This window comes from Perognathus longimembris, chromosome 9 (genome assembly GCF_023159225.1).
Source record: "Perognathus longimembris pacificus isolate PPM17 chromosome 9, ASM2315922v1, whole genome shotgun sequence".
In the NCBI taxonomy this organism is placed as follows: Eukaryota; Metazoa; Chordata; class Mammalia; order Rodentia; family Heteromyidae; genus Perognathus; species Perognathus longimembris.
In genome coordinates, this window is record NC_063169.1 from 62,725,731 (window position 1) to 62,751,239 (window position 25,509).

Genomic DNA, 25,509 nt, shown 5'->3' on the forward strand with positions numbered 1-25,509 from the left:
CTCCTCTTCCTTCTCTTCTTGCTCTTTCTCCTACTCCCCTTCTCATCCTGCAGGTGATCTGAAATGTGAGACAAAATCCTTAACTAGAGCCAAAGAAATGAATGAGATATCCACTACATTTACGAACAAAGCACTCGGGGATGGACTGGGACTTGAACCTCTGTGTGCATTTCCTTCCTGAGCTGGTATTTCCCCATTTGTGCATAGTATGCTAAAGTTGAGTCTATCATGGGGATGAATGTGCCTTTGAAAGATGTTGAGAAGTTGTATTTAACAAAAGTGACTTCTCTCCACCAAGGAAAGAGCATTTCCACCCTAGTCATTTTTGAAAGGAAAAAGAAATAATTAAGTGCATATATACCATCCTAAAACCTCTTAGAAATGAGCCTTCGGTACCACTGCTGTCAAGGTCATTATCTGAGGCACAAGGAGAGAGAGAGAGAGAGAGAGAGAGAGAGAGAGAGAGAGACAGAGACAGAGACAGAGACAGAGACAGAGACAGAGACAGAGAGACAGAGACAAGACAGACAGAGACAGAAACAGGCAGAGAGAAACAGAGAGGTGGAGAGAGACAGAAGGTGGGAGGGAGGGAGGGAGGGAGGGAGGGAGAGAAGGAGGGAGAGAAGTCCCCTGGACACATTTCCACCCAGCTAGGCTGTGGAGGGTAGCAGCAGTCACAGCCACCTGCTGTCAAGGGCATTGTAACCCTAAGGGTGATAATACCCAGTTTTTTTTTTACTAAACACCATTTTGGGGCTTGTGCCTTATACATGTTACCCCTGATCCCCCCGCCAAGCAATTTTTTTTTCTTTTTGTCGATTGTGGAGCGTGAACTCAGTGCCTGGGACTGTCCTTGAGTTCTTCTGGTCAAGGCCAGTGCTCTACCACTTAGAGCCGCAGCTCCATATCCTGTTTTCTGGTGGTTAATTGGCTCTCACAGACTTTCCTGCTGTCACTGGTTTGCACTGTGATCCTCAGATCTCAGCTTCCTGTGTAGCTAAGATTACATGGGTGAGCCACTGGCACCAGCTTCCCCAAGCAACTTTTTAACGCAATATTTTACACGTTGACTGGCAAACTAAGCCTAGGAACAATGACTAACAATACAAAGACACAGATCTAAATTGTCAAGTACTCGATAAGGAAAGCTAAGTGGCTGGAGTTGTGGAAGGAGAGGTGGCATTCATCACCTAGAGTGGCCAGCGGGAGGGGGAGCCAGCCACGTCCCAGAGGTGCGACTTGCACAGGAAGTGGAGAAAGAAGGATGGAGAAGGGGCAGTAAAGGAGAGATGGCTCATCTGGCTGCTGTGGGAAAGGCAGTCCTTCCACTGAGTTGATGAGTTGCTCCTCAACATGTATTTCTATACATCAATCTCTACAAAGGGGGCTCTCTGTGTGCACTGACGTTGGTTCGAGTCCCCAGGGCCATCTTTCCCAGGCCCAGGAAGCCTCCTGCCACTGTTCTGTGTCTTGCTGACCACTGCCTGCACTGACTGCAGAGTCTGCCTGGCTGGGGCTGTTGGAGGATTGGCGCACTGCCTCGGCTCTCTGGTGGGCCTGGCTAGTGCCCCCAGGGCACTGAGTTCCTGGAGGTCACAGGTGGCATTCTGCCCTTTCCACCTCTAGGTTGTCCAGGCTGGCGACCCAGTGGCCTTCCTCAGCCACCAATTATACATGACTTGAAACCCTCATCTCCAATCTCCAGTCCTTGTCTCACACAAGAACTACTCCAGAGTCTTCAATTGTGTGCGAGACAGAGGCCCGGCACGTCTTGTCATCACTCAGATATGACTCATCCGAAATAGAATCATCTATATGCAGTGTGAACCAGCGCTACAACCAACTTCGTCGCTTTTGTCAAGTGGATTACAGTTCACTCCATCATGCAATCTTACTAAAGAACAAACAAGAGATCAAACATGAGTTTACTTGAAGCCCAGTATACTGGGGCTCACCCCATGGGCTCTCTAGCAGGGAGGGTAATCGTGCAGTGGCTGATTTGGAATCCCTCCAGCTGCTCACCCAACAGCTTATTAATTAATTAATTTGTGATAGCGGGATTGGCACCTAAGACCTCATGCGTGAGCTACTCCACTAGCCCTTTTTTACATTGGTTATTTTTGAAGTAGGGTCTCACTTTATAACCAGGCCAGCCTGGAGCTGCGCGTCCTGCTTAGGCTGGGGTGACAGGAAGGTGCCACTCTGCTTAGGCACGGTGCTTCCCTCATAGCTGGGATTACAGTCACACTCGTCCGTTGGTTGATATGGAGTCTTGTGAACGCTGATGACTGGGCTGGTCTTGAACTGTAGTCCTTAATATCCACCTCCCCAAGTAGCCAGCCAGCATGCTTGGCTCATGGCTTTGCCCACTCAGAGTCCGTTTATGCTTGCTCTATGCTTAGTTGTCCCCTGGTGATCTGGTTTGCAGCTCCAGGGCAGAAGCAGGGATGTGTAGGGAGAGGGAAGCTCAGAGAGCTTAGCCTGGGCAAGATAACCCTTTAGGAGGAAGGGAACAACCTTCAAGCCCAAGAGACGCCTGGCAGAGTGGCACCCTGAAACTGTGGGAGGCTGAGCAGAAAGCCTGCGGCACCCCGTCGCTAGTAAAGCCGCTACTACTGTGTACCACCCGCCCGTCATATTTGCCAGCGTTCCCCAATCCTTCTCTCAGCTTCCTTCTGCAGGAAATAAGACACGCATTACTCATCTTGTGTACAGAAGGAAACAGAATTGGAGTGATTTTTCCCAAGGCCTGGGAGACAGAAAGGGGCAGAGCCGGGAGACTGGGGCCTTCCTCCTCCTCCTCTTCTCCTCCCCTCCCCCTCCCCCACAGGTACCAAATCCATCTTCCCCAAATGACACCTTTTCTCTGGCTTCTAATGTCTCAAATGCCTCCAAAAGCCCCTTCTCCCTAGTGAACCAACCAGAGCTCCCCAGCGCCCCCCCCCCAGCCCCGGCCCCCCTCTCCCCTCTGAGCAGCTGCTTGTCCCTCACCTGCCCCCCTGGGGGTCACTGCCCTGGACCCTTCTGCTCACCGTCTCTTGCTGCCTTAAATATAATAATATGAACCTTAGCCATACTTAAGACCTAGTCTACCTGCCACCTCCTCCCACAAGCCTTCCTTGTTTGCTGGGCATTGTTTCCTCTTTTCAATGATAGTTTTTTTGTGTGCTTTATTTTGCACGTGTGTGTGTGTGTGTGTTAGCTGTGCACTATCTGTCACTGTTGCTTCTCTAATATAATGGAAAGGGGTCCGTGTCACAGTCACTTTGGTGGTTGTGTTCCTGGCAGGGCTAAGCCAGGAAACCCTGTGGGGAGAGAAGGTGTGACAGTAGAATCTCAGCAGAATGTAGCTGTTGTTGGAGCTCCGGGACTCAGTGACTGGGGACAGAAATCGGTCGGAAGTCCCTTGGAGTTCCTGGCACAAGTTCTCATGAAGTTTCTGGGTTAGTACAACTGCAGGGTGGGGTGGATCATTGAGCTGACACCTTTGTGGGGGAAGCCAACGCCTGCAGCTCCTTCCTTCTGTCCTTTCTGCTCTTCCTTCCTTTGTAGCATAGGATGAGCAGGATTTGCTTCCTGAGACCACATTACTCATTCCTCTAGACCACAAGCCTCTGGAGTTAAGCGCTAAGGCCTCGCTGTAGCTCAGATCTCCAATGCCCCCACAGGGCCATAAGTTGAAGACTTCGTTGTTGGCTCTTGGCAGAACCTTTGGGGAGAGGGGTGCTAGTGGAAGGATGTTGGGTCCTTGGAGGGGTGTCTGTGAAGGGGATATTGGAGTTCTGACATCTTCCTTAGCCCCTTTTTGCCTTTGACCACCATGAGGTTAACAACTTCCATCATCTTGAGCTCCTGCACGGGGTACTGCCCTGCCGCAGGCCCGAAGCACCACGGTTGAGCGACTATGACCTGGAACTTCTGCAACCTGAGCCCAGACAAACCTTTCTTCCTTTAAGTGGCCTGTCTCAGGTATTGTGTCACTGCAGTGGAAAGCTGTGCTCCTAGCAAGATCTTGAAAAACCTCGAAAGCTAGGTTTTCTAACTCCAGTTCAATTCCTGGATAAAAGCCCTGCACTAGCTGTTGTTTTCTCCCAAACATTTCTAGTGATACATACTTTACAGGATGTATTTTGAAGTGACAGGCAATCGGGACATTTTTTTTCCCAAATATTTTTTTTTCCTAGAAAATATACAACTATTGGTATCACTGTCACCCGTCCAACTGCTGATGCCATAAGCTTCCGTTATTCTTGACTCCACATCTCCTTCCAGCAACATCTACTCTCGGGTGATCCAATTTGTTGCTCTGTTTTTCAGGTGCCTTTGCTGGCAGAACCTCAGTTCTAAGCCATTTCTTACCTCATCTGGGGCAAAAATCCTCCTACCCATTCTCTAGACTGAGCCAGAATACTCTTCTTTGTTTGTTTTTGTTGCCAGTCCTGGGGCTTGAACTCAGGGCCTGAGCACTGTCCCTGGCTTCTTTTTGCTCAAGGCTAGCACTCTGCCACTTGAGCCACAGCGCCCCTTCTGGCCATTTTCTATATATGTGGTGCTGAGGAATGGAACCCAGGGCTTCATGTATATGAGGCAGGCACTCTTGCCATTAGGCCATATTCCCAGCCCACAGAATACTCTTCTCAATTCTAAACTTTAATCCCTTGAAATCATGATGGGTGACAGCAGGCTGTAAAACCCAGCAAAGTTGATGTTCAGGGAGATCCCAGGTACCTTTGGCCAGTTTCTCCTCTGTGATAATGTCTGGCACAACTAGAACATCTAACCTACGAGCTGATGTGAGTATGATCCAGAGACTTCATTAGATTTGCTCCAGTGTTTGTGTGTCTGTGAGTCCTCCCTCCCCTCTCTGTATGCGTGCACACATGTGTGTAGTCACCTACATGGAAAGATCCTTGGTGTGGCTAGAGAATTGCTCACAAAAATTTGTGTGTTTCTGGGCTGGGAATGTGGCTTAGTGGTAGAGTGCTTGCCTAGCATTCATGAAGCCCTGGGTTCGATTCCTCAGCACCACATAAACAGAAAAAGCCGGAAGTGGTAGCCTTGAGCAAAAAGAAGCCAGGGACAGTGCTCAGGCCCTGAGTTCAAGCCTCAGGACTGGCAAAACATTTTTTTTTCTTGTGTTTGGAGATTTGGTCCCTGGTATGGTGATGTGGGAAACGGTCGAACATTTAACAGGTAAAATATAGTGGAACGTCTGAAGGGATTAAAGTACTGTGTGTGTGTGTGTGTGTGTGTGTGTGTGTGTGTGTGTGTGTTTGTGTCCTGGGACTTGAACTCAGGCCCTGGGCACTGTCCTTGAGCTTATTTGCTCAATACCAGTGCTCTAGCACTTGAACCACAGCCCCACCTTTAGCTTTTTTGATAGTTAATTAGAGATAAGAACCTATTGTACTTTTCTGCCCAGGCTGAGTTTGAACCATGATCCTCAGATCTCAGCTTCCTTAGTAACTAGGATTATAGGCATGAGCCACTGGTATTGGGCTTAATGTACTTCTTATGGAACTCTGGGTAGCTATCAAGAGTGAGTTTCCCTAAGGCAAGGCTGTACAGTAAGACATGTAGAGCAAACCTCATATTCAAAAAGAACAAAAGAGTTTCCTTGTGCTGAATATAAGTAGTACTTTAAGAATAAAAAGTCATAAGCCTTTGTAAATGAAAAAAAATAAATATGCATCCAGTATTCTTTAAGGAGCTGAAAGGAAAATTGCCCTTGTTATTCTCTATCAAATTGCTTTTACTCGGTAAGTGTTTAAGATTGCTCTCTTTCTTGGTATTCTATTTTTGTATCTTTTTTGTGTGTGTGTATGCCAGTCCTGGGGCTTGAACTCGGGGCCTGGGCACTGACCTTGAGCTTCTTTTGCTCAAGGCTAGCACTCAACCACTTGAGCCAACACACAATTCCTGGTTTCTTGGGTAATTCATTGGAGATAAGAGTCTCATGGACTTTCCTGTCCAGGCTGGCTTGGAACCATGAACAATAGCTCCCGGCTCTATTTTGTATCTTAAGCAAGGTATAGGGCAGAGTGTGGACGACAAGGTGTGTGTGTTTATAGGAGAGAATGTGCAGCCTGGATTGGCCTCCGCTTCCTTCAGCCTGCATGCAGACACAGGAGGACTTCCTGACTGGTGACGGGGCTTCCATTTACCCTGAGTGTGCGCATTCAGGACACGTCATCACCTTAGTGCAAACTGGCGTGTGAGAGACAGCGGCTGGCATGTCCCAGAGCCTTGGCACACATTGTTCTTCTCTCAGATTCCCTAGGGTGCACATGCATCGTTTTAAAGTATGGGGGATAATAACGCAATCTGAAACAATTTCCAGCATTTCTCAAGTCAGACTTTATGAGGCACTTAGGCAGAAAGTACATGTAGGTCAGAATGGCTGAATTATCATAAATGTGGCTCTGACACCATGTCATGTGGAAAGCTGTTTAGATGCCTGTTGGAAAGAAAATCACGCTTTTTTGTAGAATAGGAACCATGTGTACAATGAAACACCTGCCAGGCACGGGTGGCTCTTGCCTGTAATCATAGCTACTCAAGAATGTAAAAGCCAGAGGATTGAGATTCAAAGCCAGCCAGGGCAGAAGAGTCTGCAAGACTCCATCTCCAAGATAACCAGCCAACAGCTGGACTGGAGGCATGGTTGAAATGACAGAGTACCAACTGAGCAAGCACAAGGCCCTGAGTTCAAACTCCATCTTGGCAAACAAGACAGGACAATCAGCCAACTGAATAAACGAAAAACGCTGGATATATTTGTTAGTTTTTCTTTTGTCTGGATGGTGTGTCGAGTTGAGTTTTTTAAAAATTTGGTGGGGAAATTTTGGGGTAAGATTTGTAAGTAAATTCTTGGTAGGATTCTGGTTTTGATTTGTACATATGGTCTTCTTTTCTTTTCTGACTTTCTGAGACCCTCAGAATGTAAATAAACAAAGCTACTCCTCTGCTCTTAGCAGACTGTGAGTCCTGTACCTCTTGTGGAACAATTCATGTCATCCAGGTGAGAAAAAGCAGAAGGAAAGCCAGAGGCTGATGAGAGATGGGTCGGGGGCTGGCAAGAACCCTGTGGAAGAAGGGAGTTGGGGAGAAAGGCCAGACAGGCTGCCCACCCCCAGCCCCCCGTGCCCAGAGCCCAAGCTTCAGCCCAGCTGTGGCCTGGTCTCCCTGGCCAACTGAGCTGTCCCCTGGGCTGGGAGAGCAGGGCAGGCGCCGTGGGCCATCTCAGGGTTTATGTGAGGGCATCCGCTGCTGGCCTTCCTGTTCACTGCCTTGCCCTCAAGCTGCCATGTCTGGAAACAGGCTGCTGCATGGTGGCTGCATTAGGCCACTCCCACTGCTAAAGCAGCTCTCTGCACAGGTAAGTGTGTGGAAGAAGAGAACGTCACAGAGGTTCCAATCCAGAGGATTAGCCGCCATCTATGTGTACGTGGTGCGGGGAAGGGAGGGAGGAACAGGCAAGAGGAGTGGGGGCAGAGTCAGAGGATGACTCCTGGGGTAGTGGGAACAACAGGAAGAGTTGATTTGGGCAACCCCGTGGGTCTTCCTATTGGGAGGAATCCCTGGGGCAGCCTCAGGGCGCAGGTCCTGCCTGGACACGCCTGGAAGCTGGGGCAGGCTCTGAGAATGGCCACTGGATGGTAAGATGTATGGTCGCCTGATCCTAGTGTGGAACGTCCTGAGGTCACGCACACGTGTGTGTGTGTGTGTGTGTGAAAATCCATAGCCTGCTATCTGGGAGGCTGCTCCCAGCCCCCCCCCCCGTGGCTCCCCCCACTTCCCCACTCTGCCTTCCTCCCCGGGGGTGCGGAAGGGTCCTCTCATCCCAGGAGGAGCTGGGTGGAGGGACTGGGCGCTTCACTTTCCTGTGGGAGTTGAGAGGAGCAGACCACGTCCTTCACGGAGGCTTCCTGGGCCTCATCCCCACCTACCACGAGGGAGCTCCAGTTCCCTCCAGGGGATCGGATGGGGCGCTAGAACCATCTAATTCGTGGTGGGTAAACAGCGGGCCTGTGGGCGGCGCTGGCTGGTGTAGACGAGGCGCAGGGGGCACCGGCTGGAACCAGGCCCGGGCTGGCGGGCTCACTTCCGCCTGACCTGGGACTCTCCGTCCCCTGTTTGGCTTCTATCAGCGGGGGGTGGGGTAACCGGTCCTTGTGAGTCAGGGGTGCAGCACCCTCCTAAATGCTCTGTCACTTGAGCCACATTCTCAGCCGCCCCTTCCCTCTGGCTGTTTTCTTTTAACTTTTCAGATAAGGTTTTGTGGTAACCTTATCAAGATTGGCCTCAACCCATGACTCTCCTATCTCCACCTCCCCCCGGCTAAAGCCTCCGAGATTCACCACCACGCCCAGCTTCCCTGTGTTCCAGACTCTGCCATTCATTCCCACATTCGCTCCTCAGGCGCAATCAACCTGGGGAGCTGCCCAGAGGCTCTTGTAGTTTATTACGAAGGATGTTATTAAAGATGTGGGAAAGAGAGCTGGGGATATAGCCTAGTGGCAAGAGTGCCTGCCTCGGATACACAAGGCCCTAGGTTCGATTCCCCAGCACCACATATACAGAAAATGGCCAGAAGTGGCGCTGTGGCTCAAGTGGCAGAGTGCTAGCCTTGAGCAAAATTGAAGCCAGGGACAGTGCTCAGGCCCTGAGTCCAAGGCCCAGGACTGGCCAAAAAAAAAAAAAAGATGTGGGAAAGAGGGCTGGGGATATGGCCTAGTGGCAAGAGAGCTTGCCTCGTATACAAGAGGCCCTGGGTTCGATTCCCCAGCACCACATATACAGAAAACGGCCAGAAGTGGCGCTGTGACTCAAGTGGCAGAGTGCTGGCCTTGAGCGAAAGGAAGCCAGGGACAGTGCTCAGGCCCTGAGTCCAAGGCCCAGGACTGGGAAAAAAAAAAAAAAGATGTGGGAAAGAGAATCATGGGTTGAGGTGCAGGAGAAAGGAGAAGAACTTCTGTGCCCCTTCCCCGGGTACCATTCTCTAGAAGCTTCCATATGTTTAACCATGTGGAAGTTCTTTGAACACTGTCTTATGGGGGGTTATAGAGACTTCATTACATACGTGTGATTCATATGCCCTTGCGATCATCTTAACCTTTGGGTCCTCTCCTCCCTGGACCTTCAGCCCTAACCTCTTAGTCCTGCCTTCCTCTTGGTCTTTCCAGCCCACAGTCTCCATCCTGAGCAACCTCACAGCTGCCAGGCCTCCCCAGCCTCCTTTAGCATGGAAAGACACTGTCTGGGAGATTCCAAGGATTCGGGGAATTTTTTTGCCAGGAAGTAGGAGGAAGACCAAATATACATCTGATCGCTCATTTTCCTTCTCCGGGAGCATCCGCATTCCTACCGTGCACGGAGGGAGACTGTGATTTCAAGGGACTCGCTGGGGCCCCTTTGAGACAATTCCTATTTCAGCCAACCACACAGTGCTGTGTGGGGAGCCCTGCTCACTCCCCAGTGGAAGTTTTGTTCAAGTTCAGCTTCCGTCACACCCAGGCCCACCCACATCCCCTGGCTTATGTCTCAAGTAGCACCAGGGAGCCCCCCCCACCCCCCTTCGTGGGTCATCACTAGCCCCCCCACCTCTGGGGACTGGCATTCAGTTTAGTTCCAAGTATAGAGTAGTGAGGATGGTGCCTAGGAGAAGAGCACTCAGCTTACATGGCAGCTGTCTCCTGGGGGTCATTACCATCTGCTCAGGTGATCTCAGAGGGGCTGGAAATGTAGACAATGCCGGGTCTCGGGCTTACTGTGTAAGCTTGAACAGAAGCTGGGCGGGTGGGGGGGGGGGGGAATCTGCCTGGGATCTAAAGTTCTGGGCTTCTCTGCCTTCAGTTTACTTCCTACATTAGGTTTGCTCTACCTTGGTTTTTGGCTTTGATTGTACCACAGTGGCCCCACCCTGTGGCCATTTGAATGTACTGCAGGTCCCGTTCTTCCGCGGAGCCTCGGGAAAAGAACCTGCCAATCCGAAAGTATTTGGAAATGCTAACCTCACGGTCATTTTTTCAGAGTGCTATTATTAAAGGAAAGGATGAGGGGTTATTTCTGGCCCCATTCGGTACGGTATTATCCAATCGGGGGTCTATACGGGATCCTTTCGCTTTTTTTTTTTTGTCTTTTCTGGTAATTACTTGTATCAACAAGCTCAAGTAGGTGAAACTGCCTCAAGGAATGTTATCCACAACATAAATTTGTGTATAATTACATGGTAATCATTGGATTAAATTCAAGTTTCACGGAGAAGTGGGAGGTATAAACAAAATGATATTCTTTGAACAAATCCATATGACAAGCTGTTTCTCTTTTTTCTTTTTTCCCTCCCCCAAATAGACATCCTGGAGCAGAGTAGAATACAGAGCATAAAAATAAAACATGTTTCTGTAAGTTTCCTTACCTGTGGGGTTTTATTTTTAAATCAATTTTTGGGGTATGAGGCGATTCTTCAAGAATCATCTTGTAGGGAAACAGAGGCATGTGTTGGGTGTGAAATTTATTGGAGTTTCTAATAAATTTTTTTTCTATTTTTTTCTTATTTATTGTCAGAGTGTTGTACAAAGAGGTTACAGTTTCATACGTTAGGCCCTGGGTACATTCCTTATACTGTTTGTTACCTCCTCCTCCCTCATTCTCTAATAAAATTTTTAAATAGTAAAAAGTAAATAATAAGCTAGGCGCTGGTGACTCACCAGTGTAATCCTAGCTATTCGGGACTCTACAATCTGATGATCATGGTTTGAAGCCATGGGGAAGGAAAGTCCATGAGGCTCTTGTCTTCAATTAACTACCAAAAAGCCAGAAATAGAACTGTGGCTTAAGTGGTAAAGCACTAGCTTTGAGCTCAGGGACAGTGCCCATACCCTGAGTTCAAGCCTCAAGATCAGCATGAGTGGAAAAAAGGTAAATAATAAAAAATATTAAAAACAAAAATGTGAATAGCAAAAAGTAAATATCTATATATTTTTCTATTGAATAGTCTCTCATTTACCCCTTCAGTGTATATTTAGTCAGTGCCTGTATGGCACTGCTAATGACATCCATTTTCTCTTTCTCAATTATATGCAATTCCAGACTTGGTATTGGAATAAGAGATGGCACAAATAATGACGCTATTATTTCTTATGTTTGCAAAATGGAAACTACCGCTGGAACTATTTTATAGAGGGGAATCCTGAAGTCACACAAAACAGTTTAATAGCTTACAGTAACTGCCCTTTCTCTTACATTTCAGATAGGTTGCAAGTCTTACTAGGACAATGGAAACTCCTTATATATGCTTCCTCCTCATGATTAGCTCCTTTACCCTTAGGCAGGTTCTAGAAAGAAGGGGAAAAGGGGGGGGGGGGAGAGGGGGGAGATATCAGCATGCTTCAAGAAACTTGACAGCAAATCGGATGCCAAGAATTCTGACATTCCTAAATTATGTCAAATTCTGTACACTAAGGTATTAAAAAACACACACCAGAGTTTCATCCTGTTTTGCCACCTAGTTGTTGGATGGTCTCCAGTGAAGATCAAGAAGCCCTGACCTGTTGTGACTGACACCTCTTGGAAGTAACAAGCCCTTGTTGGAAGTAACAAGCCCCCCCCCCCCCCCAGGTGACAGCCTCTTGGAAGTAACAAGCCCCCGTTGTTAAGATAAAGGGAAAATTCCTGTAGTTTGGGGCATATAAGAAGCCTTCTGAGATGGCTCAGGACTGCATCTTGAGATCCCGAACTGCAGTCCTGCTTGCCAATATTTTTTTGCTCAATAAAATCTTTAAAAAAATTTTAATCTGAGTGTCTCATTGACTGTCAATACATGGACCCCATAACATCCCCAAAGTTCTGTGATTCTCTCTGCTAGTGGGATATATGGTCATCCATTTTACTTGTCCATTGATCCAAGAATTTCCCAAGGCATGGAAATTAGGGATATGGGCTAATAATTTCTCTCCTTTAAATATAAAAAGCTGAAAAGTTGCTACGGAATTAGCAGAATTCCCCAGTATTTCCAAGACTCCTTAAGTAATTTGTACTGCCTAAATCCAGAGCTAAGCTGTTGGCAAGCTGCCTAATTATAATGTGGCAGCCATCTCTCTCGAGTGTTACCCAACAATTAGTTCTGCCTGCACTTCTTTCTTAGGAAAACTGTCATTTTTAGAGTGTCAATAATGAGCTGACAATGACAAAGTTTGAATTCTGGGTGTTGTAACTGAGAATTGTCCATTTCCTCCTCCCCTATCCCCCAATCTCACCCACATTTTCTTCTATAACTTTCCTGCCAGTGTTTCTGACAGCAAACTGGCTTTCCCCCCATTATTAATGATATTCAGCTTGTCTTCATTTCTATGGTAGCTTCTTGCCAAAAAGAGAAATAAACACATTGACATTCTCTAAGCTCCATATGAAATCCATGTGAAGACATGGGTTTTGTTTGGATAAGGCAGCCGCCATTCCTAACTCCTGCAGTCCTGGGACTCCATTTCTCGTCAGCAATACCTTTCTCCTCTCTTGGAAGCATCCCGCTCTTATCATTGCCGTGTGGTTTCTTGACTGTAGACCAGTGGTGATTCAAGTGAACAGTCTATTATACGGTGAGAGGATGAAGTGTCTTCACTGCCAGGAGTCCAATTCTATCATGCTTGTTGGGACAATCTCCCTTCTGATTTTATTTTGTTCTGCTGGATTCCCTAGGGTGACAGACAGCTTCTGATTCTCATTCAGTTGTTATTCACTTGAGGGCACTCTCTAGAAAAGAGAGAAGATTCTCTTTTCCCCCACCAGGATTCAAGTTTTGAGGGGAAGACACGGACAATATCCAGCATCCATTAAGTGTTCTCTGTTGCCACCAGACAAATAGGGTGTGTAGTCTTGCTGGCACCTGACAAAGGAGAAGGGAAGAGGAGGATGCCGGCCTGTGCTGTCATTCCAATAAAGCCCACACACTTCCCTACCGGCATGGCCCAGAGAGCCGTCAGATTTGGTGTCAAGGGCTGGGATGCTGAATATGAGACAAGACACCTGCTGCTAAGCACAACCCAATGGGGATGGCAGCTGGGCTGAGCGGCAGTCATCCTCCCAGTGCCTAGAAAGGACACATTTGGACGTCACCGTAGGTTCTAAAATGAGCCTCGTCTGCCCCCCTGCCACTTCAACTCCCTTCCTTACCAGTCATGATGTGTTTTGCTCTGGCCAGATACCAACATCCTCCTTTGAATGTGGCCTTATTAAAGATACTTTTAAATGTCAGGATTAGAATCTCCTATCCTCGGGCCCAGCCATTTAGGGGAACAACCTTTTTAACTATTCCTACAGCCTCAGGAGGCCCTTGGCCTACCCACTTCCTAATTTTGCCAGCAGGTGTCGCTATTGCTCCAAGGGCCAAGAGCATTGCAATTAAAAGGCATGCACCACCTCTGAAATGGAAAAAGTAATTACTGGTGGGCCATTTTCAAAACTCACCGTCCAATCCGACCCTGAGTTCTCAGTGGCCATCGTACAGTTCGGAAGGCGGAAGGTCCTTAGACAAACAGAGGAGGCACCTAGGCCAATCAGAAAGGACCAACCAGCAGCGGGAAGAGCGGACCAGGATCAAAGGAGAAAATAAGCAAAGATGGTGTGCATGCCAGAATAGCACATACCCAGAAGAGTCTGCCTGCCACAAGAGAACTAGCGGGATGGAGACAACCAAAGCCCACTTTCCAAATCCAGCCAGTCCCAACAGGTGCCTATAATCAAGTCACTCAATAGAAAATAATGAAGCTTAGGTGACATTGGGGAAGGTTATACACCCGGCAGTACTCAGCCGATGAGGAGCTGGGGGAGGGGCCTGTGCATTAGGAAAATAAAATGCTTGCCTTGACCCCACTGTGGCTGTCTTCCCTCCAGATACCCGACCCTGCGAGGCCACCATTAACCACTGGAGGCTCACTTCTGCTGTACTGAATGTCTCCTTAGCGTGGATGAGTGTGCTTCTTACAGAACTCTATGCAAAGTCTGCCAACTTCCTTCACAGTTGAGACCCCTACCTCCTGTCATCTGATCTCCTACACACCTTTGTAAAGGAGCTCTCTGCCACAGCCATTTTGGGGGCTGAGACCTACCTGCTGGTGCTTCGGGACAAAAGGCCCTGGACTTGGGGCCCGGGCTCTCCAGCCCTCAGTTCACTGCCCGGTCGCTCACCTCTCCCCGAGGGGGTGGCCAGGTGGGGCTCCTCTCCGCTCTACTTCCATTTTGAGATGTTTTTTCTACGCGCCTCTTAAGCCTAGCAGGAGCCGGGTACCTCTTGTTCCCACATTGGGGGGGGGGAGCCTGTGCTCCCCGCTTTCTGCCCCCTCTCAAGCTGATTCCCCAACACTAGGCTTTGAGCTCCGGTAAATGACAGGGCTCCTCTTAGGCGAACGCACAGGGGCTGCGTTGGTCGCATTTATTTAATGCTGACTTTTGGCATATTATTTGGCCTATTTGGCCTCAGTGTATTCATGTGGAAAAAGTGAGGACACTCAATCATGGGACTGATTGCATGAGGTTTTAAATGTCATAGGTGAGTTGACATGTATAGAATTTACCCTGTGAGTGTCAGCGCCCTCCTCGCTCTTCTCTCTCGCCAATAAACACACACCAGCAAGAACAGAATCTGCTGATGCCTTTGACCTAAAACCTGCCCACTTCAGCATAGAACTATAATTTAAGTCACCCAGCCAATGGTATTTTATTACAGCAGTCAGAACTGAGGCATTTGCTGAGCTGCAGGGCAAAACAAACACCTGTGGAAAGTGAAATCATTTGCTACCACCTGTTTCTGGATGCAAGTTTTCTCCAATGGAAGGCAGTGCTTCTCCTTGATAACTCCATGTGTTAGCAGAGGCATATTTAGGAAAGAAGACACAACTTCAGGACAGTGCCCCCTGCCCAGCTTTCAAATGCAACTGAGCACCGTATTCCATATTTCTGGAAATGTTCTTTCAGCAGATCTGAGCTGGAACCCTGAAATCCGTTCTTTTCTAAATGTTCAGGGCCTGTCCAACAAGTGGAAGAAAAATTAGAGAAAAGTTCTACAGGAGGAAGTTTAGTTAAACGCCCTTTGGAGTGCTAGCATGGTTGAGTGCTAGAGGGTTTGTGATGTTTCCTGGTGAGGACTAAGAAAACACTGATCAGGACCCGATTCAAAACCCAGTGCCTTGGCCCATCAGCAAACCCCACTGGCACTCACGCATGCGCCTGTGGTCTGTGCGCTGTAGTCGCAGAGTCTGAGAGGTCTGCACTTTGCCCCTTCCTGGCTCCCCTCCCGGTCCGTCTGGCTTCCGCTCCCGGCTTCCTTCCGTCTCTCTTGAAATGCAGGGCGAGCCCCTTCAGCACCAGGCCCCCGCCATGTCTCTCCTGACTCCGGTCTTGGTGGCTGTCGTGTGCATTTTGATTGTGTGGATCTATAAAGCTGCTGATGGACGCCTGGAGAGAAAGAAGGAGGAGGCCCCAACTCCCCCGTGGGTGGATGAAGACCTAGGAGACACCACGGCTCCCCACAACGTGGAAGAAGGTAAAGTCCTCACAGCCTGGCCCAGCGGGGTGAACTGGGGTGATGCAGGATTGTGGGGGCAAAAAGACTTGGAGCAAAACCATGAGTGAGGCCCCCATCTCAATCAATAAGCCAAGTGAGATGGTGCATCTGTATGGTCCCAGCTTCATGGGTGGCAGAGGTAGGAGGGTTGAAGTCTAAAGTCAGTCAGTCGATGAGAGACTTTATCCCCAAAAGTAACTATAGGTGTACAACAGGTGGTAGAGAGCCTCTCTAGCAAACACGGGCCCGGAGTGCAAAACCCAGCATTTTTTACTGTGGGTTAGAGACAAGCCTGGGCTCTGTGCTCAGTAAGGTGAGAGTCAGCTCAGGAGAAGACGATACAAGGAACTGCGGGGAAGGCATGTAAGGCAGGATGGACAGGAGACAAATAGCAGTGGAAGGGAGTAGATTAGGTAGGAGAAGGAGCTTGATCTAGGGAAGGCCCAGGAGAGACCTGGAGAAGCTGGGAGTATCCACAGAGAGGAGGAGGAGCAAGGTCCCACCGTGATACTAGAAGCCCTTGGGGGCTGATGTGTTTACAGGCCATGCCCTCCTGAGGCTGCTGCTTTGGGCACCTGAGAGTTCTCACTGGGAGTTTAGGCTGTGGCTGCTGATCTTCGTGTGCCCTTGATCCCTGAAAGACATAAAATGAACATTCAAACGCCTAGGAATGAGCCTCTTTGCGCTCAAGGCTAGCACTCTACCACTTGAGCTACCTCGCCACTTTGGTTTTCGAGTGGAAAGTTGGAGTCTCACGGGGGACTCCTCTGCCCGGGCTGGCTTCGAACGGCGATCCTCAGCTCTCACTCTTCTCATCTTGTTTGCAGATGCTGATGAGTGGCCAGAGGAGGAGGAGGAAAGCGTCGAGCTCATCCCGTACCGCCACACTCGCTATCCAGAGGAGGAAATGGCCACCAGGTCTCGGGAGTTTTACGAACTCCTGCGTCAGCGACGGTCGGTGCGGTGTATCAGTGAGGAGCAAGTGCCCATGGAAGTCATCGAGAACGCCATCAAGGCAGCAGGTCAGTCGTGGTGCACTGGCTCTTTGAGAACACCAGCTGCCCTGCTGCCGTAAAGGTTGAAGCCCAAAATGTGAATAAAGCCTGGAGTGAGGTCTTTAGAAGGTCGCTACCCAGCGCACTGTAAGCAACTGCCAGCAACAGTGCTTTCAACTCTGCATTTTAACGGCTACTACGTGCTTTTTGAAAGCAGATGTGACAACTGTTCAAAACTTAGAAATCAGTCAACCTCAGGAACTTTCATTTATAACTGAGGTTCCTGAAACACACTAGTATATAGTAGTAGAGAAATATCTATCTTCTTTCTTGTCTTTCCCTTTAACTCTCTCTCTCTCTCTCTCTCTCTCACACACACACACATTTACATTTATTTTCTTGGCAACAAAGTTCTTATATATCCTGATTTTCTACATCAATTCTAATGAGCTGGAAAAATCTACCCATGTAAATTTTTAAGGCAAACCAAAGCAAGATAAACCCATTTTAATGTAAATGAACACTTTTCTCAGAGGGGAAAATTGAGAGCTTTATAGAAAAAGAGGAGGAGGTGGAAGAGAAGGGCTCCTATTTGGGGTCTCCTTTGATTGGAGTCCTAGTCTTTTTTAAATCAAATTCAAGTTCACTTGCAAAAATTATTGCATGCCCATTGCCTAAAGAAATCAAGAATCAACTACTTCATTTCAAATAAAAAGGATGGCTACAGAGTTTTATCTATCTAGGAGTAGTTTGTCTAGATTTCCTCTTGATATCTGAGAATATACACATGAAATTAAAGCAAATTTTGCATAATTGAGAATAATACAGAGAGCAATTCTTGTGTTTACGGATGCAAATATTAGTGAACAAATAATATGGGTACAAAGTACCTCGAATCGCTCAGCAAAAATGTAGGCATCCTTCTGGAGTTGGCATAGTATATGCCAGCTAAGCGCTCCTCCAAGAGTCCCCAGGCCTCTTGTCCTTGCTCTATAGGCGGAGCTTGTTCTACTAAACTACTCACATGGAAGGAAGGTATCACTGATTGTGAAATATCCCACCTGCGGGTCACGTGGCCCATCCTTGGAAAGAGTGGGCTCCATTTAGGACAGAGGGCTAAGATCCAGGTCAGCAGTTAGTTCCTAATCTCCCTCTGAAATGTCAAAGGGAATTCAGGCCTCTTGCACCAAGGTGCTAACCATGAACTCTGCCCTGGAACAGGTCCACGAGTGAGTGGAGGGTTCCCAGAGGCACGTGAACAGAAAGACACTGTTGTGTGAATGAGACACTCAGAGGCAGGACTTCCCTAACTCCTGTGTGCCCCCCAGCAAGACCACTGTGTAGCCCTCTGAACTCTGAGAGAGCACTAAACAATGTCCTGTTCACCATTGACATTCTACCATCTCCAATAAGCTTCATACTTCTTCCTGGTAAATGGCAATTTGGAGAATTTGGGCTGGACAGTCAGAGCAGCTCTTGAGTTTCCTCAGTGGCTGTGTCATTAGTTAGTTATGTTTTCTCCCCCATGATTTGAACATCAGGGATATGCTTCTGCAGTCTGGCAACTCCTGGCCTTGCTGTCAGTCAGGTTGGGAGATAACCACAGAGATGATGAACGGAATAGAGTCAGCTACTGAATGCTGGAGTCCGCTTGCAGATCATCTGGCCTCATATTGATCAAGGACAGTGTGTTATGTTTATTCTTAAACAGATTCACACTCCCCTCCAGTTAACTTCTGGTTTCAATTGCACGGGCACTAGGAACAGCACCGAGTGGGGCCCACACGGAGCCCTGGACCTTTGTGGTTGTGAAGGACCGAGTTGTGAAGCATAAGGTCCGGGAGATAATCGAGGAGGAAGAGAAAATTAACTACATGAAAAGAATGGGACGCCGATGGGTCACCGATGTGAAGAAACTGAGGTACAAAGTTCACTCAGGGGTGTTTGCCTTGCTGGGTTTACTACCTGCTTTTCAATTAGCACATACTAACTGTGCGTGTTAATGTCATTCGGTGTGGTATTTCAGTACATGCGTGTAACTAGCATTGATCAAATCCCATCCCATTCCATTGTAAGTATTAAGACATGTGATTCTGCCTCTGGAAGGAACGGAAGAACTGAACTTAGGCCATGCCTTTGTAGAAGCTCTGACCCAAATGATGGCTTCTTCAGTCAAGCTTCCAGGAATGACTTCGCGGTTCACCCATCTGGAACATAAGATTGCAAAATACTTTCTAAGGGCTTCAGTGAAGTGAATTGTGTTTTGCTCAAGTGATCTGATCTTCCAAATGATTTTCCTTAGCAAGCTTTAGGTCAAGGACAAGTTTAGAACAGACAAAATATCTGGGAGGCCTTGGTTACTTGGGCTCCCATATCTCTAAGGAAGACATGCCGTAGAACTGGGGGTAACTACAGGGAAGGCGGATGGAGGACTCCAGGTGGGAGACACTGGCCAGCAGTATTTTTAAATCAGTGACCTGTTTTTAAAGATACAGGCAAACTGTTTAATGGTCATCTATTTTTTGAATTTATATTATTTTCCTTCTCTATGTAATTTATATGCTCTTAAAATTACTTTTATTAATTAGACAAATCAAAATTTTAAATCATGAGACTAACAATAATGACTTCAAGGTCATTCAACTTGGCCAAGTTAGTCTGACTCCAGAATTGATCTCATAGACCATTAACCTTCTCCTCTATACGGAAAAAAGAACCAGCAACACTCAAAGGGACAGAACCAGTTGTAGTATGATAAAATGGCTTTCAAGCATAACATATAGCTGTTAATAGCATTAAGAACCACAGAAAACAATGCTGATCATATAAAGTAATATTTATCTAAGTGAATTCCAGGAAATGGAAACAAAAAGAACCACAGGAAAAAAACGTGCACGTGACTTCGGTGTACTGTAAATCAGTGAAGCACAGCCAGGCAAAAATCAAAACACGAAGTAAACATCTCTTGTTGAAGACATAAAATGTCCTAAGGAAAACTCCCAATATCTTGGCTTGTATGACTTTACTGGGTTAAATGTAGCATTAGAATGTTCTAGAATGGAATTCCTGCCCAAATGCGTAGGACAGGACCATGGTACCAAGAAAGATGTGTTCTGAGAAGGATTCCGAGTTCACATTTCCTCATGCTCCCACCAAAGTTACCTTCTTGTTTTCTGAGCCACGCCTCTGTCTTTGCGGTCTTCTTCCTGACAGTCCCTACCCGTCCCTGCACCCACTTCTCCTTGCTTCCCCACCCCCTTCTGCCTGGGCTGTTGCCATGGTTTCCTGTTTGGCTTTCCTCCCCTCTGGGATGACTTTGTAGTGGTTGACGTTTCAATGAGTCACCCGTGGTGACATCACTGTCACCACCACCTTCCATCTCTTTCTAAAGCTGATCTGATTGTGTGAGCCTGAATCTGCTGGGCAACCCACCAGCCATGTCCCAGCATGCACCCCGTCCTGCAGCTTGCCCAGCTTCTGGAAACGGTCATGCATTCCCCTTCCTGCTTCTGCCCTCACTCATCCCTGGGGTGTTTTCCCCAAGCCCCCTGCTCTGCCCGGCTTTCTTTCAGCCTGGGGCCATTTCTATGGACTTTCCCTAATCTTCTAGGTGTCCCTCCCAACCTCGTGCCAGAGTTTGAACCCAGGACCTCAGGCTTACTAGGCTCCAAACCAGATTTTTGCCAGTTATTCTGGAGAGAAAGTCTCTTGGAATTTTCTGTCCAGTCTGGCCTCAAACCTCAGCCTCTAGAGTAGTGAGGCTACAAGTGTGAGTCACCAGCATGAGGCTCATCCGGGATTTTAATTGTTTACTACTTTTGTGGTTGTTGCTTTGAGACGGAATCTTGCTTTTTAGGACAACCGAGCCTCAAGCTCAGGATGTAGTCCAGGCTGGCCTGGGTCAGGTCTTGATCCTCCTGCCTTAGCTTCCCACATCCTGGGATTACAGCTGTGGAGTTTTTCTTAATCTTATTCAAAATGAACATTTCAGGTTTTGGGGTACTCCCGAGGCGCATGATCTCTATTTTTTGGTAGCCCTCTAAGGCTTAAGTGGCTTAATGACTTGTAGGTTATGACATCTCTCTTTGTATCTTTCAGCAGTTCATATACTTTTTCACACTAGACACTAATGCATGATTTCTAAATTCAATGGAAAAAATGAGTAAGACAAAACTCAAGGATTCTACTCTTCTGATTCAAGTATCAAAGAGAAGTATATTTTTAAAAATCATAAGTAAGGTAAGGTAGTAAAAAAGCAAGAGCACATAACTTCCTGAATCTCTCCCCACTCCAGAACGAACTGGGTTAAAGAATACTTGGATACTGCCCCTGTTCTGATTCTCATCTTCAAACAAGTGCATGGTTTTGCTGCGAATGGCAGGAGAAAGGTGCACTACTACAACGAGATCAGCGTTTCTATCGCCTGTGGCATGCTGCTTTCTGCACTGCAGGTAGGTTTTCCATCCTCAGGCCCTCGGCCAGAGGTGAGACTCAAAGCCTCACACAACAGCCTTCGCAGAAAACCTTAGCTGGCTTTCCAATCTTGACAAGTAAGGTAACTCCGATGTGAAAACTGACTGACTCTGGAAACCCGGATTGTTGGGTGTGATTGTTCAGTAAGTGGGAATTCACAGCGCAGGGCATTGTGTAGCGTCAGTGGTTTAGAAGGCACACGGGGAGAACTTGGAGCGATGCTCTTACTACCTGAGCGGGTGGGATTCTTAGAAAGCTGTAAGGAAGGCTTGAGGACAGGTCACACTGAATTGTCTTAGAAAGATGGTGTTGTGTTGACACAGATTTCTCTCCACATGAGAGTCAGGGCAGTGCTACCACAGAAGTGCTAGAGTGAAGTGGAGCAGGGCTGAAGTGGGCCTTTCAATCCATGGGCCATTCCTAGAAGGCTCTGGGATGGTATATCTCAGGAACTGTAAGTCCTGGTGGGGACTGGCGTCCAGAGAGAGGGTGGAGAGATGGGAAACTCATAAACTAAAGCAAAAAAAGAGATGGTAAGAGTGAATGATCCCACTTCCAAGAGATAATTCAAAAGGATTATGAGCTTCTTTAATCTCAGAAAGAGCCATTTGGAAGTTAGTAACACCTTACAAGATGTAGTCATGGCTGCAGAGGAAACAGGCTTCCGGACTACTCTGAGAACTGACTTGAAGAAGATTGCCTCAGTTTTCCCTTTTTAATCTGCTTTCCTGTTGGGTTTGCTGCCCTCTAGCGGCCACCAGGCATCATTTTTTAAAATTTTATTTTATTGTAAAGGTGAAGTGCAGAGGGGTTACAGTTACATAAGTAAGGTAATGAGTATATTCCTTTTCAAACAGTGTTACCCCCTCCCTCCTTTGCTCCCACTTTCCCCTAACTCCCTTCCCCCCAAGTTGTAAAGTTCGTTTCCAACATAGTGTCTAGTGAGTATCACTGTTGTGTTGGTTCACCCTTTGTCCCACCGTTTCTGTGATTCCCCTTCCCTTACCAAAATCACACAAACTTATACCCAAGACAAAGGGTATCTGAAATCAGAAACAGTGACCATAGGGAATAAACCAGAGGAGAAAATAAGGAAGAGAAAAAAAGCAATAACTGCAAACAGTATACTAAAAAAAACAAAGAAAAAGAAAACACCCCCCCCCCTCCACCCAGACCACCCTTGTTTCTGTCTCATGGAGTTCATTTTGATTAGCATCATTTTATATGGCCATGTGTACATAGCTATTGGGATATTGTGATCCTCCGTTAGGACCATCCTAGGCATGTACTAATTATTACAAATGAGGGAAAACATAGAGTCTGTGTTCCTTTGGGCCTGGCTCACTTCACTTCATATGATTTTTTCCAAGTCTTTCCATTTCCTAATGAATGGGATGATGTCATTCTTTCTGATGGAGGTGTAGAATTCCATTGTATTTTCTTGATCCATTCGTCTACTAAGGGACATCTGGGTTGATTCCATATGTTGGCTATGGTAAATAATCACCAGGCATAATTCTAAGGGTAGCTTACTGTACGGAGCCTCATCTTGACCTGGCTCAGTGAGCTCCCTATGCAGGAAGCACAGAGGCAGCCCCAGAGCCCCAGACCATTTTGGCCCTGGCTTCAAGGTGGTGATGTGGTTGGAAAAGCAAAGGCAGAGAAGAGAGCAGTTGGGGAAGTAGCTAGAAGCAACCCATTGGTCTTACTTAGGTGCTCATTATTTAGAGGCTTAGGAAAAGAGGGGGAGAGGGGCTGTCCACCCTCAAATCCCCATGGCACTGAGGTCCTGGGGCTCCAGAATGTTCTCAGTAGGACGGTTCACTGCTTCCATTTGTCGGTGCTGTGGTCATAGGCCTGCCTTGTCCCTGTTGTTGTTCAGAATATGTAAGCCTTTATTAATAATTATATACAGCACTCAACAATTTTAAAGTAATGAATATAGTGATAGTCTAGGAGTACCATAATGATTACAAAGTGATCTGTAAATGCATGTTATTTACTTAGTTGTTTTTTTTTGTTTTTTTACAGTACTGGGGCTTGAACTCAGAGCTGGTGCTCTATCATTTGAGCCATGCCTCTAGTCCAGCATTTTGCTAGTTCACTGAGAATAAGAGTTTCTTAGATTTGTCTGTGTGGGCTGGCTTCAAGTCTCAGTGCTCAGACCTCAGCTTACTAAGTAGCTAGGACTTACCGGCATGGGTCAATACCAAGAGCCCAGGTTGGCCTTGCCTGTCCTTCCTACCTTGGCCTCTCAAATGCTGGGATTACAGATGTGAACCACAGCACTCAGGTTAACAGCAGTGTATGTCTGTGGATGTAATGGGTGACAAAATCTTAAATGTTGCTAATGCTGCTGTTTATGTTTGTAACCAAGTAACTGCCAAATTTCAGTTAGAGGTTAGTGAGCGTAAATATCTATTTCCTTTTCCATGTTCAGAGACCTGCTGAATTCAACCCTTGGCCTTTCATGGGTCTGAGGATTCCAGGTATAAAACTCTGGCCAGTGGTAATACGAAATAGTCACATTGAAAGAGATTGATACGAACTGAAATCAGCTTTGGTTAGCAAGAGGAACTGTGGCACATATTCCGTGTTCTTACTGATTGTACTGCCAAAGATTCACAGAATCCCATGTGGAGTCAAAGCTGTGTCTTGAAGGCTAACCAAAATATCAAGTAACACTGAATAAGCATGTTAACATTTTCTTCGTGAAAGGTCAAGATGTATCTATTCCGAACTCAAGTACTACATTAAGACGCGGCTAAAGAAGAGAAATGGCATTATGAGGTAGAGACAGTGTAAGCTCGCAGGAAAGAAGAACCCAGTAGATATTGTCAATGCACAAGCCGTTGAGAGCAGCCCTATAGGCAGCGTAGACTCCATGAGAAGATGTGGTGATGTAGGGGTGAGATTTTCAGAGATGAGATGCAGCTACTCCAGGTACTCACGCTTTTGCAAATTCACATATTACAGCCATTGACAGCCAACCACAACCAGATGGATGGCTAGAATTCAGGGGAGAGTACATAGCAGGAAAGCCATAGTAGAACCCGGGCCAGAACACCGCCGTAGCAGACTGCAGCTACCACCATGGCCGCGTTCAGCGCGTAGAGCCATCCCTGAGCTCCGAGGAATTCTCTGGCTCTTCTGCCATCCCTCTGGCTCAGCGGATCTCTCACATCTCTTTCTATAAAATCTAACCACTCCTAATGCCCAAGCACGCCTGCAAAGACGAAGCTGGCATCCATTCTTCTTCCAGATGCTTCCTATTGCTTTGGTAGAAGAAGGCAATGGGTGGGGACAGGGAGGGGTACAGGTGGGATTCTTGATGTCTGTAACCTGAGCTCAACGCTGGCAAAAGCGGGCACAGCAATGGGGGAGACCCCCCCCCCCCCCGCAGCCCGGGGCTGGAAGCAGAGCTGGGATTTCGTTTTGTTTTCCTATCTGACTTTTCCATGTACCCCTTGTCTCTTTCCCATTCCAGAATGCAGGGCTCGTGACCGTCACTACCACACCCCTCAACTGTGGTCCTCGTCTGAGGGTGCTCCTGGGCCGCCCCACAAACGAAAAGCTGCTGGTGCTGCTCCCTGTGGGGTACCCCAGCCAAGAGGCCATGGTACCCAACCTCAGGAGGAAAGCGCTGGACCAGATCATGGTGACCGTGTAGCGGGAGCCCATCTGGGAGGGGCTCAGCGTGCCCGCCGCCCTCCTCTCCGGGAGTCAAGTCTCGCCATGCCGGTTTGCAGGGGAGGCTGTTCCATGTGGCACGATGCCGTTCTCTGCTCTCCAGAACTCTGAGTCCCATAGTCCTGGGTTGTCATGAAGCGTGTGAAGAGGGGAATGCATTAGGCAAGAGACCAGCAAGGGCGTCCACTTGGATTTCTTATCCGCACCGGAAGTACCTTGAATATGCTCCACGTTGGACATGTTAAAAACCACTGCAGAAGGGGCTGGGGATATGGTCTAGTGGTAGAGTGCTTGCCTTGCTGCATACATGAAGCCCTGGGTTCGATTCCTCAGCACCACATACACCGAAAAAGCCAGAAGTGGCGCTGTGGCTCAAGTGGTAGAGTGCTAGCCTTGAGCAGAAAGAAGCCAGCGACAGTGCTCAGGCCCTGAGTCCAAGGCCCAGGACTGGCAAAATAACAATAACAACAACAAAAACATTGTAGAAAGTTGTTGCTAAGATTTTAAATTAAAAACAACAACAACAAAACCCTCTTGCTGGTGCCAGTAGCTCATGCCTATAATCCTAGCTACTGAGGAGGCTCAGATGTGAGGATCATGGTTCTAAGTCAACCCAGGTGGGAATGTCTGTAAGACTAGTTTCTCCAATTAACTACCCGAAAGCCCCAAAGTGGAGGTGTAGATCAAGTGTGAGCACTCGCCTTGAGCAAAGAGCTCAGGGACAGCACCGGGGTCCTGAGTTCAAAGCTCAGGACTGGCACACACACACACGCACACACACGCACACACACA

At 47.7% G+C, this 25,509-nt stretch overlaps 1 protein-coding gene across 3 annotated transcripts; it reads left to right on the plus strand.

Moving 5' to 3' along the window:
* Positions 1-15,325: 15,325 nt before the first annotated feature.
* Iyd (iodotyrosine deiodinase) lies at positions 15,326-24,699 on the plus strand. 3 transcript variants are annotated; one of them, XM_048354280.1, is made up of 5 exons: positions 15,326-15,538; positions 16,387-16,581; positions 18,313-18,475; positions 20,849-21,005; positions 24,515-24,699. In XM_048354280.1, exons 1-5 carry the CDS (start codon positions 15,337-15,339, stop codon positions 24,695-24,697), a joined length of 900 nt encoding a protein of 299 aa, XP_048210237.1. In that variant the 5' UTR covers positions 15,326-15,336; the 3' UTR covers positions 24,698-24,699. The 3 variants fall into 3 exon arrangements, with proteins under 3 accessions (XP_048210237.1, XP_048210238.1, XP_048210239.1); XM_048354281.1 differs by having other exon boundaries at positions 18,316-18,475; XM_048354282.1 differs by lacking the exon at positions 15,326-15,538 and having other exon boundaries at positions 16,387-16,513; positions 18,316-18,475.
* Positions 24,700-25,509: the final 810 nt, after the last annotated feature.

What these genes read in the sequence shown, in the direction of transcription:
- Iyd (XM_048354280.1), top strand. Translation starts at nt 15,337, where the DNA reads ATGCAGGGCGAGCCCCTTCAGCACCAGGCCCCCGCCATGTCTCTCCTG. An exon ending in GAACGCCATCAAGGCAGCAG is followed by an intron (nt 16,582 to 18,312) that starts GTCAGTCGTGGT and finishes TTGCACGGGCAC; the next exon opens with TAGGAACAGCACCGAGTGGG. An exon ending in ACCGATGTGAAGAAACTGAG is followed by an intron (nt 18,476 to 20,848) that starts GTACAAAGTTCA and finishes TCCCCACTCCAG; the next exon opens with AACGAACTGGGTTAAAGAAT.